General features: G+C 48.1%; 1 protein-coding gene across 1 annotated transcript in view; it reads right to left on the bottom strand.

Moving 5' to 3' along the window:
- Nucleotides 1–379: 379 nt before the first annotated feature.
- The window catches only part of PLPP3 (phospholipid phosphatase 3), a 39,125-nt gene continuing 29,142 nt past the window's right edge, over nt 380–10,362 (bottom strand). Inside the window, exons 5-6 of the mRNA XM_079313886.1 lie at nt 4,649–4,825; nt 380–976 (exon numbers count right to left, since the gene is read on the bottom strand). Of these exons, the coding sequence (XP_079170012.1) occupies nt 851–976; nt 4,649–4,825 (303 nt within the window). The 3' untranslated portion in view covers nt 380–850. The remainder of the gene's footprint in view (nt 977–4,648; nt 4,826–10,362) is intronic.

Below are 10,362 nucleotides of genomic sequence, written 5' to 3'. Positions count from 1 at the left end.
AACCTGCTGGGGGTTTATCGGGGGAAAAGGGATGGCTGGCGAGTGGAGGATGCTCTTTTCACTCAGGGAGGCTCTGGTGGGATGAGCCCTTGGCAGGGAGCAAGCAGGGAGGAAGGAAAGAGGTTTCTCTGAATGACGAAGAGCTCTCCAGCCTCGCCGCGCGTCTCGGGGCGTGTAGTGTGAGCAGAGAGAACAGAGACCCTTCAGAGGTCTAGGACTGGGCAAGCTTCTTCTGAAATAAGTCACAGTATGGAGGAGAGGAGGCAAAAATAAACTAGGATCAAAAAGAGGAAAAAAAGCAACTGTCACAAACCAATCCCAGATCTTGACTCAGTGCTGTTGCTCATATATAGTGCTATACAATTCAGTCGTGAGTTGGTTTGTTTGTTTTTTCTCGCAGGCATTGGAAATCTTCGTCGTCAGAAAAAAAAAAAATCTAGGATGGCCAGCTTCCCAAAAATCCCTTAGTGTTCACTGGGCTAGGAACAATTTGGCGTTCACTACAACATGAACACTCAAACCAATTGCACATCCAGAACTCCGGCACCTCTTTTTGCTTGTTCGGCTTGTTGTGTTTGTGTGGGTTTCTTTTGTTTTCCTTTCTCGTTGTTGCCTTTGCCTTAGTTGACCACCATCACCCCTTTCATCCAAATGTTGCAAGTTGAAAAGACCACAGAGTAAGACTTTATTGGTCGGGCAAGAAAGTCTCTCCCTACATTCTACTGTCTGATGAGATTTGAGAGCAGCAGGTAGTTGCTGTCAGCAGTCACTTTTTCTTCGCAAAAAAAAAAAAAAAAAAAAAAAAAAAAAAAGTTAAAAATACAACACCCATCTGTGATTCCTCGAAGTTCTACACCATGTTGTGATGATTATTCCTCTCAATGATGTCCACAGGTGAAAGGATCTCCTTCCGGATGGGAGGTGGAGGCAGGCAAGTCTTTGTCTTGGGCTTGAAGAGATCTGAGACGTAAAACACCTGCAGGAAGAAGTGGAAAAGGCAAACTCAGCCACAGTGGGCGATGCTTTGTTCAAAAAGTTGGTTTACAGAACATATACACATCTTTAAGCTGCAAAAATAGCACTGTTTGAATGCCTGCCTGTAACAGCTGTGAAACCCCAAGTGCCTGCTACCACCTTTCTGTACAGCGGAGAAAAAGGCTCAGACCTCACAAATCTGTAACAACGTGAGAGGACAACTTAATTTCACACTGTGTGCAACACCCAGAGCTCGGCTGAATGGGTTGAAAAGGCAGGAAACAGATCCACAGCCTGCACTCCAATAAAATAACAAAGGTCTCCAAAGGGCTGGCCTGACTCATCCTGAGTGGTTTCAGGGATAGAGGAGTGTGAAACAGTTCATTTAGGCAGGCAATTAAAAGCTTTCAAGTCCAAGCTGAGTTAAAAGCTATCAGCAGTGAGTCAATGCTCCTCACACCCCACCAAGGCACCAGGGCTGGGGTCTGGGGGAAGCCAAAGGCTAAGGAGAGGAGGAGCTGCTCCTGACTCCTTCTTCCTCAGTATCCGTGATGTAACCCCTCTCCCGGATGTGAAAACGCCAGCGCCTGGCAATTTCGGAAGGCAGCAACACAATAAGAAACAAAGTGCTGGGAGGAAACTTCCACATCCTCCTTTGGCAGCAGCAGCACGAAGCTTATCAGTCCTCCAGGACTGGGGCACTTTCACCCTTGCCAAACCTCAGCCCCGTGCCAGAAGGGAAAAGAGTCAGACAGCACAGATCCTCTGGATGGAGCAAGAAGTGGTGAGGATTCATCATTTTGTCACCTGGTGCCACAGCCCCAAACTTCTGTCCTGTCACCCACTGCCTCTGCCAGCCCAAATTGGATGGCTCTCAGAAATCCTTAAAACCCAATAATCTGGACTTTGCTGAGCTGAATCCCAGGATGAGCAGCACATGGCTGTAGGAATCAGCAGTACATTTGGTTTTTTCCCCACACTACTCAAATGCAACATTTAAGCACTCAGATAAATCAAGGGGGAAAAAGAATTCCAATTAGATTATGACTTCCAGGCTGGATAACACAGGGAGAAGGCAAAGGTTTGTCCTACCTGCATCTCCACATTTTCTAACTACCAGAGCCTTGTGCAGCAGGTCAAGTTGTCCTTGAAAATAACTTTTGCAAGCCCCTATCAGCACAGCAGATAAGGCTCAAGCTGGACAGACAACAAAGCTGCTGTAAGCAGCAATTTACTCCTACAACTGTAACCAGGGATGAAGGGAGCTGAGCTGGTGTTGCTTTGTGGGAAAGCAGAGAAGGAGCTGATGGACTAAACAGTTATTTTTCTTGATCTATGTGCTGGTGTCTGGCTGTTTGGTTGTAAGACAGAGCTGATAAAGTTGTTTACAGGGCATCTAAGTGGCAGCATTTGTATGTTTGGGCAAGTAACAGGATCCAGCTGATGCTCCCAAGGATCACAGGCTGGAGTCTGGCCCCTTGCTGCAGCATCCCAATGTAAAACCACATTGAACTGCTCTGGCACTGGTTTTTTTTTGGGTTGTTAATAACTGTAAACTCCCCATTTGTCTGGTTTGGTGCATTTCTGGTGCCATCTCACTCATTTGTCCACCTCTGAGAGCTGGATTCAATAAAAAAGGTGTCCAACTTCTGCACCAAGATATCCATGACAAATCAATTTATGGGAGGAGATTGCTGAGTGCAAGAAGCATCTGGGGATTGCTTTGAGTCTGGTCCTTATTTCTGACAGGAATGAGTTATGGTGGAGTGTCATCCTGGGTATTTTTGCTTTTACTGTGCTGCTTTTCAGGGTTTCATTCAGAGACTGGTTAAGAGGTTTCATTTCTCTTTAAACTGTATTTCACTTTAACATGGCTGGAGGTTATATAAACATTTATAGGAATCATGAAATGTGATCTTTGGGGGTTAAAAGTGTGTTAAATCCTCCTAATGCTTGAACTGCTTAACACAAAAAAGGACTAATAAACGTGCTAAGTTTTTCACTTGGATTAGCTCCATTTCCTGTAGAAGGTGCTCTCCACCCATAAAGAAAACTTGATGGGAGAAGACTGAGAGCATTTTTAGCCAATATCTCACATTCCCACTTAGCAATTCCTATTACTTTTCATCCTACTGAAGCAATTTTTAATCATATACAGAGAGGTTAAAACAACTCCTCTGAGCTAACCAGAGCAGCACTGGGAGCACGTCCTCCTGACATCTCCCCTTTTCCCTCTCCCTCAGATGAGACACAAACCACACAACACACAGCAAGCTGCCTACAAGGCACACACAAACTATTTCTATTTGAGAAATCCTTGCTGCATTTCACCCTGGCTCCAAGTCTGAATGTTTCATCAGCTGGAAGTGCTTGACATGAATGTCTTCTGCTTGTTGTTTCAGGCACTGAAAGACAAACGTGTCTGCTGCAGCACGACCTGGGTTTAAGCTGGGGCAGATTTTGGAGATGAAATCCTCAACTGGCTTCTACTGAAAGGTATGGCCTGATAATTTGGGTGTTTTTACAGCCCTTGACTATCACCAGGGTGGACCCTGAAGGCTTTGCTGGGGGAAGGGGTGGCTGGGAGCACCCAGGGTTAGAGGTGATGAGTCTCCAGGTCCCTCCCTCTGTTTCAACACAGCCTGTGCAGGAGAGCTGGGCAAGAATCCCCAGGACACACCAGCAATTTCAGCAAAAAGCTGCTAAACTGCTCCTTCAGTGCAAACTCTAGGGTGTTTTGGGATGACTCTTCCTCTTGTCCTTTGCTGCCATCTCCCAAAAAGGAGGCACTTCATTGACACACTCTTCTCCCACCTCCCCCTTGGAGCTGCCAGAGTGGCACATGGGCACCAGGCAATGGCAGAACCCACAGAGTTAGTAATGCTCCATAAAAGCTTCCCAACAATGGCATTTTTGTTTTGGCTCTGGAATATTATCAACGAGTGGGAAGCACATAAATAGCCTATTTTTTCTCTCCCAGCAAAATTTAATATTGGTGAATTTAACCACTTATTCCCAAGGCTGATTTACTTTTAGAAAGTTAAAAAAAAAGAAACACACTGAAAAAAAAAAACCGAACAAAAACCCCCACAAAAAGTGGTGAGCTGTTAAAATCTTGCTCTGAGGAGTTCACACAGACAAATCACCAGTTCTCAGCTCCCTTGTGTCTGTCTGAGGCAGCTGCCTGACCTTGTGCCCCCCATCCTGCCAACTTAAAGCACCTTCATGTGTCACTTTGAGTTACAGGGCTGTGCAACCAGGTCACCCTTTGGAGAGCAGGTGGCACAAGAACCAGCCCAGCAGCTGAAGAGCTGTGTACAGCTTTTGCTGGCCATTTTCTCAGGAACCCTTCTGCTCTGTGAAAATCCATCAGCCATCTTCATCAGTTTTTTGATGGATTGTGTGTGGAACAGCCATAATCCCAAACACCCCAGACTCTCTGCTAAACTCCTGGTGGAAAACATTGACAAGAGCTGGAGAAACCAAAGTGAAACACCTTGACTGAACACCTTCCCAGTGCCCTGAGCTGGACCAAACTTTGGGAGCACAGTGCCTCCCACCACACCCCCACTGTCACAGGGCACCCCTTGAGCTGAACTTTGCTGGCTTCCAAAGGCACTGCCCTTCCCACAGGAGCTCCCCAGCCCTTCTGCTGGCCACCTGCCCCACTCACCACGCAGTAAGCCACCAGGGCTCCCTGTGCAAAGCCTGCCAGCACGTCACTGGGGTGGTGCTTGTGGTCGGAGACGCGCGACAGCCCCGTGTAAAACGCCATCATGATGAGGGTGAACTGCAGCAGGGGACGGAGCAGACGGGCTCCCCTCCATGTGAATCTGGCCTGCAGGTAGAACTGGGCAAAGAGAGGGCGACAGACAAACAAGACAAACAGCGAGAGTTGTGTTAATTTGTCTGAATTCGACAAAGAAGAATCGGGTCTGGTGGGGTGGATGTGGCTCAGGGAGGGGGAGTTGACAAAAAGGATGCTCTTTGCACCTGTGTGGCTTCTGGAGGGATTTTTAATCCATGCAGGGGATGAGGACAGAGGTGGATGGGCACAGCCTTTCCTCAGTGAGCCAGGACCAGGGGACTGGGACCCCCCTGCACCCCAGCTCTGCTTCAGCCTCCACACAACACTGCATCCCAGTAAAGAAATCCCTCCCAGGCATTATTAATGCACAAAACAAAACCCAAGTGCCAAATCTGGGATATTTAGGACTCATACCATCCCTCAGAGGAAAAAGAAGAGTCAATGCAGCATGCTAAACCTTCAGAGCCATCCTGACAATTCCCAGACACAGCAATAACCACCAACAACATGCACAATGCCACCCTCCAACACGCCCATCGTGTTTCCCAGCCTGAGCCCGGGGGTTTGAGGCAAACAGAGAGCAGCTGCCCCACTGCACAGCCTGGGAATGCCCTCCCAGGGTGGGAATGGCAGGCAAAGCCCTGCCCAGCCCACCAGGAGGAGGGAGGCTGGGGTGATGTCCAGCCCTGCCGTGACTATCTCGGCGCGTTTCCGCCGCACGCCGGCTCCTGTGGGAAACGGGAAGCTGGGAGGGAAGAGAGGGCAGGAAAACAGCAGCTCCTGCCCTGGGTGAGTGCAGGGAGGGAGGCTGTGGGAAGGGAGGGACACCACAGCAGCCTGCAGGCTTGGGGAGCTCAGCTCCTGCAGCCCAGCCCTGCTGCCCGTGGGCTCAGCCAGCAGCTCTGCTCTGTTCTGCTCCCAATGGAGCCCTGGAGTCAGAGCCAGTGTCCCTCCAGGGGCTCTGCTGCATCAGAGGGGTTTGCTCCCTGCTTATGATCCCTTTTACACACCCAGAGCAGCTTGCACTGCCTTGATATGAAAGGGAATGAAGGTCTCACTGGGTTCCCTGAAACCACAAATAACCTAATGGCAACATAAAAGCATAAAATGACCTATAAAGGCAGAACTAATTGGGAAGCTGATAAGGGGGAAGCATCATTTTGGCCAATTTAGTATGTTTGGCTGTTGCATAAACACTGTATTTCCCTTTTTGGAAAGAACACACACTGGGCTCTTCAGAAGAAACGAAACATCACATCATCTGAATGGAGCAGATGCTCCAAATTATCCAGATTGTTAGCCAATTAACATGGAAGGGAGCAGCACCAAACCAGCTCAGTGCTGGCTAATGCACATGGTGATTCTGGGGAATATCTCTGCACACCAGCCCAAGCCTGGGAACAGAGCCATGACCCCATGGAGCACATTCCACACCCCCCACCACAGTCCCTTCCATCCCAAACCACTCCATGGGTCTATTTTCATGTCCAAGAGCCTCAACTCAGCCCAGGTGACAGTGCAAAACTCAGGTTCCAGTGTGCTGCTGCAGAGCAAAAATAGCTCCAAGATTATAAACCATCATCCTCAGTTCTACCAGGAAGACTTGAAACTTGATGTCTTATTTTAATCTTTTTGTCCTATCAAAGCCCCTAAGAAGGAAATTTGCTGCTGTATAATCTAATATTTGCCACTTTTGCACAATCTGGACATCTCCAATCTTTCCATCCCACAAGCCTGGACTAAAAATTAAGATATCTAGAGGTGAGGGTGCAAAGCATCAGCTAAAAATTAGCAATAAAAAGCAAACAGCAAGTTTGAAGCCACAATAAATCAGGTACTTCTGGGGCTGAACTGTGTCCCTCATGTGCAATTTTCAGCCCTGGAAAAGGAGCAAAAAGCAGTGTGGCACCAGAGGGGGTGTGCTGGGTGTCCCCCAAGTCCCCAGCACCCAACTCACACCCACACCTGTATCTTGGAGGACTAAAACCCACCTGAACATGTGTTCCACAGGCACTGCAACACCAGTGTGAGGAGCTCAGATGAGTTCCTTTTACTGCCACAATAAAGGCCATGGAAAAATTGCTCTTCATTCCTCATTCATAAGGACAAAAAAAGAGGATAACAGCACTCCTCATATTTATTTTATGAACATGCAGTGTTACAAAAGCTGCTCTCAAACACCAGGATCCCCTAAATACTTTCAAGGTAAGACTTGGGGTGCTCCAAACTTTGCCTCTGCCCTCAGTATGAAAGAAGACAAGGTCAAAAAGTGGAAGTAGAATTTAGGGGCTGAAAGGATCAGAATTTTCCCCAAAGCAGAAATTAGTGCTATCACCAAGAAATATGAAGTTCCTGGAAATTTATCTGAAAATCTGCTTATGAAGGTGTTTTTGTTGTTTTTTGGGGTTTTTTTTGGTCCTGGGAGTGAATCTGAAACACTGCCTGCTACAGCCTGACAGATTTGGATGGGAATGTGGAGCTGGAATGGAGCCCTTCCCAGGAGGGGGTGGAAGAGCAAGACCACAACCAGGGGTTATTTCCACCACAGATCATCACAGGGCAGCACAAACCAGGAGCACCAACGGGAGCAAGGATGGGTGAAACAGGATCCCACAGGGTGGGAGTGACTGGAGTTCCCATTCCCTGGCAGAGGCTGAGTTACCACAAAGCAGATGGCTTGAGGGACATCACACCACTCCTCCTGTGCCAGGGGACTTCCAGAGTCCCACAGCCACACACAGCTCCTGGGCTTGCTCAGAGGCTGGCAGGGCTCAGAGCATCACCCCCAGTCTCCTGGAAATCCCAAAAACCCCTTCACACTCTCCCCAGCCACAGGCCTTAGTCACACCTAAAATTTCCTTCTGGGAAACAGCTGGGCTTGTTCCTGGCTGCCTGACCCCAAGTGACCTCCTTCTCCAGCCCCATCTGTGAGCAGACTGCTACCCAAAGTGTTCCAGCACTCTCTTCAGCCATCCCACTCCAACTCACTGCCCTGGCTGGACAAAGCCAGCTGCAGGCTGGGGAATGCACAATTTGCCTTTTAGCACCAAGCTGGCCAGAAGGGAAGGACAGGAGATGGGCAGAGACCTCTCAGCACGTGCTGTTTGCCTCCTCCCTACCTTTGCTGAGTGCACAGCATCCTCTCACCCCATCAGAAATATCCCCAGCAGCTCAGCTCACAGCTCAGCCTTGTGCTCTGATGTAATTCCATTTTAATCTTTCCTTAGGTCACCACTAAACTCAACTCCAAGTCCACCAACCATCACTGAGGTTCCTCCACAAAGGCACATCACTGCTCAGCTGTACCAGGCACCTTCTCCACCCTTCAGCTCCAGGGAGAACCCTCACACTCCCCTGACACATAAACCCAGCAGCATCAGTAGAACACACCACAACCCACTCTGAAGTCTTCTGCTTCACCCACTGACACATATTAAATACACAAGGTCTGCTTGCATTTTACCCAGAATCAGCCAACATTGCTGAGGGATATTAATTCAGCTTTTCTGATATTTAAATTTAGCCTTTCTGCACTCTTTGTATGACTTCAGTCATGCTGCAAACAGATCAGCATTATGGTTTCACATGCTTGAGGGGAGTGGAAAGCATCTATTGCTCCCTGCAAAGACTCCTCCACATCCACAGGAACAAAACAAAGAGATGCAGCTCCTTGGGGCTGCATGGAATAAGCTGTTCCATACCTCCTCTTTGCTCAGCCTGCTATAAATATGTATTACAGCTCACCCAGCCAAGGAGTAACAAAGCAAGGAAAATTAGGACAAAGAGGATTACCCAAGAGTTATTTCCCCTTTTAAATTTTTTATACAAAGGCCTGATGTTAATTGAGTATTCCTGGTGACAAGAAGGCTGCGAGAAACTTAGCCCTGAAGTCTCAGCATTTAGAGCTAAATCTCAGGGGATTTTACTGTGTTGCAAGTGCCTTTCCCTGGGACTTTTCCCTCAAAGCCCTCCAGGGCTTGGCATCCACCAGTGTTTTCCATCTAGGAGCCCATGGACAGCCCAGGGCTGTGCCAGGAAATGGGGAAGCTGTGGTCACTCATCCTCTGCTCACCAAATATCTGAGCAAATCCAGCCCCACGCTGCAGGCAGAGCCCTGTGGGATGTGTGGGAATCCATGGGTCTTTTAATAGCCTGACTGGAATTTTCTGGCACCCTTCTCCACCAGGTGAGGCAAACTTGAAAACATCTGAATTCAGAATGGGCTCTGAGGGTGAAGCCAGGGAATGCCAGGAAAGACGGGAAGTGACTTATCCTTGAAATATGAAGTATTGTTCAGTCAGGAACCTGCTGGGGACAGGGCTGATCTGCCAGGCCCCTGCAGGACACAGCCCCAACTCTGCACAAGCTCCTGGTATCCAAAGTGCAGGCAGCAACCTGCTGCAGCACAGCCCTCACTTGCCAGGAACAGGGGAGCACCCCTTTATCCTGATTCCTTGATTAAATCCATCAAACACACCTCCTGCAAGCACTGCAATGGTGGATGCCACTTTTCTAACCAGGCTTTCAAAATCCCAACTCATTCACTGAGGTGGGCAAGACAGTAGAGTGTATCTTGCATCAAATAAAATCCCTCTGGCTCACTATGATCTCTTTTTTCTTGTAATTATTTTTTTATATTATCAGCCTCTCCAATGTGTCAGATTTTCTGCCTCCCTTTTTCTGTGAGATTTCTCTGTCAGGCTCTGGCAGTGACTAGGGAGCTGGAGTGCTGCTAGACAAGCTGGAATCACAGAATCATTTAGGTGGAAGAGAGCCTTAAGATTGTTGCCTCACCTGTCTTGTCTCAAGTTGTCTTTTTCTCCCTTCAGTTTACCACCAATTACTTGATGTAATTTTTCCTGACTTCTTGAGGCACAAAGCAACTGGACAGCTGGTCAGACAGAGTCTGTTACCAGCCAAATCACAGGTAAAAATTAAAAATAAAATAATTTTAAAGGGATTTTCTCTTCCATAGAGAGAGGTAAGTGGAGCAGAGGTTGTGGGGCAAATCTGGTGAGTGCTGAGTCAAGTGTTCCCATATGGGGACAGGGAAGGGCAGCAAAGAGAGACCAGAGGCATCTCTGAGTTAAACACCACTTCCAAAGCCTGTTGCAAAGTTAAAAAGGATATCAGGCAGAAGGCAGTGGTGCAAAGCAGCAATGGAGAATGAGCCATGCAGGTTTTCTGTACATCCTGTGGGGACTTGGAACACACCCTGCAGTTTTGGGGTCTCTGCCACCAGTCCCCCAAGCTCTGTATTCCCATTTGTTTCTCACCTGCTCCACAAGAGATGGATTTTCAGAAAAACACATGGAGAAAAAAAAAAAACATTTCCAGCAACATGCAAAAAATGAGTCAAGCCCTGGTAGCTTAACAGGGACTAGCAGTTCCTTGCTGTTCCCAGATGAAAATATCTCAGGGCTGACTTATCTGGCTGCCCCCAGAAATAAATGACTGCCTGTGTGAGCGATGGCTTCCAAACCCAGCTCAGACAGTTTTATGATGGGCTGAGCCTCCTCTGAAGCATCACCAAGGCAGCTCTTCATTGTAATAGGGCTGGGAGGAAATGGCCAAAGCGT

This window comes from Erithacus rubecula (genome assembly GCF_903797595.1).
Source record: "Erithacus rubecula genome assembly, chromosome: 10".
NCBI lineage: Eukaryota > Metazoa > Chordata > Aves > Passeriformes > Muscicapidae > Erithacus > Erithacus rubecula.
This window is presented reverse-complemented; position numbering and strand designations above follow the sequence as displayed.